Source organism: Solanum tuberosum, unplaced genomic scaffold (genome assembly GCF_000226075.1).
Source record: "Solanum tuberosum cultivar DM 1-3 516 R44 unplaced genomic scaffold, SolTub_3.0 scf00350, whole genome shotgun sequence".
NCBI lineage: Eukaryota > Viridiplantae > Streptophyta > Magnoliopsida > Solanales > Solanaceae > Solanum > Solanum tuberosum.
Window position 1 is genome coordinate 392,678 of NW_006239274.1, and position 1,320 is coordinate 393,997.

General features: G+C 38.4%; 1 protein-coding gene across 1 annotated transcript in view; it reads left to right on the plus strand.

The window, feature by feature from the left end:
- The first annotated feature begins 366 nt into the window (after positions 1-366).
- LOC102596948 (uncharacterized) overlaps positions 367-1,320 on the plus strand; it is a 3,543-nt gene continuing 2,589 nt past the window's right edge. The window contains exons 1-2 of the mRNA XM_015315249.1: positions 367-553; positions 673-1,065. Coding sequence (XP_015170735.1) covers positions 367-553; positions 673-1,065 — 580 coding nt within the window. The remainder of the gene's footprint in view (positions 554-672; positions 1,066-1,320) is intronic.

A 1,320-nucleotide genomic window follows, 5' to 3' on the forward strand; every position in this document is an offset into this window, starting at 1 on the left:
GATGTTTTGATGAAATTTGTCAGTATATGAGTGAGATGCTTCTGCCTGATAATGTGATGCCAAAAAATTTCTATGAAACTAAAAACTTAATGAGGGGGAATGAACATGCCAGTTGAAAAAATTCATACTTGTGTCAATGCCTGCATGATTTACTGAGGAGAGGATAGTGCGCTTGTAAATTGCACGTTTTGTAGTCATCCCAGGTACAAGCCTACAAGTCAAAGATCTATTTCAAAGAAAAATCTTGTACCATTTAAACAGATGTATTACTTTCCTCTTACTCCACGACTGCAACGACTGTATGCTTCCAAAGCAACTGCTTTGCACATGTGATGGCATGCTGAACATGAAGTTGAGGAAGGTGTAATGCGTCACTGTTCAGATGCACCTGCCTGGAAGCACTTTGATAAGAAGCATCGATCTTTTTCAGAGGAAAGTCGTAATGTTAGATTGGGGCTATCAACAGATGGGTTTCAACCATTTGGACAAACGGGAAAACAATATTCATCTTGGCCAGTAATTGTGACACCATACAACTTGCCTCCTTGGATATGTATGAAAGATCCCTATTTATTTTTGTCAGTTATAGTTCCTGGGCCAAAGAATCCTAAGCAGCAACTAGATGTTTCTTGCAGCCTTTGATTGCTGAATTGAAGAATCTATGGAATATAGGTGTCAACACATACGATATCTCTAAGAAGCAAAATTTCAAAATGCGAGCTGCTTTGATGTGGACAATCAGTGACTTTCTTGCATATTTAATGTTGTCTGGGTGGAGTACTGCGGGCAGGCTAGCATGTCCCTATTGTATGGAGAATTATGATGCTTTTACTTTGACAAAAGGTGGTAAGCAGTACTGGTTTGACAACCATCATAAGTTTCTGCCACTGAATCATCCATATAGAAAGGATAAGAGCTCATTTAGAAAGAATAGAGTAGTAACCATGCAGCCTACCCCATTCCGGTCAGGTGAAGATGTCTTAAAAGGGATAGAAGAACTGGGACTTAAAAAGGTAACAGAACTTGGGGTTGATATTATTAATCATCGGGTTAGTAGGTTTTCTGGTTGGAAGAAGAGAAGCATATTCTAGGATTTGCCATATTGGAGTACCAATCTCATTCGGCATAATCTAGATGTGATGCACATTGAGAAGAACTTCTTTGAGAATGTGTTCAACACAGTGTTGGATGTAGATTGTAAAACAAAAGATAACCCAAAATCTAGAGAAGACTTGAAAGAGTTCTGTCAACGACCTGAATTACATGTTGTTGATGGAAAATACCCAAATGCTATTTACACACTAAAAGAAGATTCAAAAG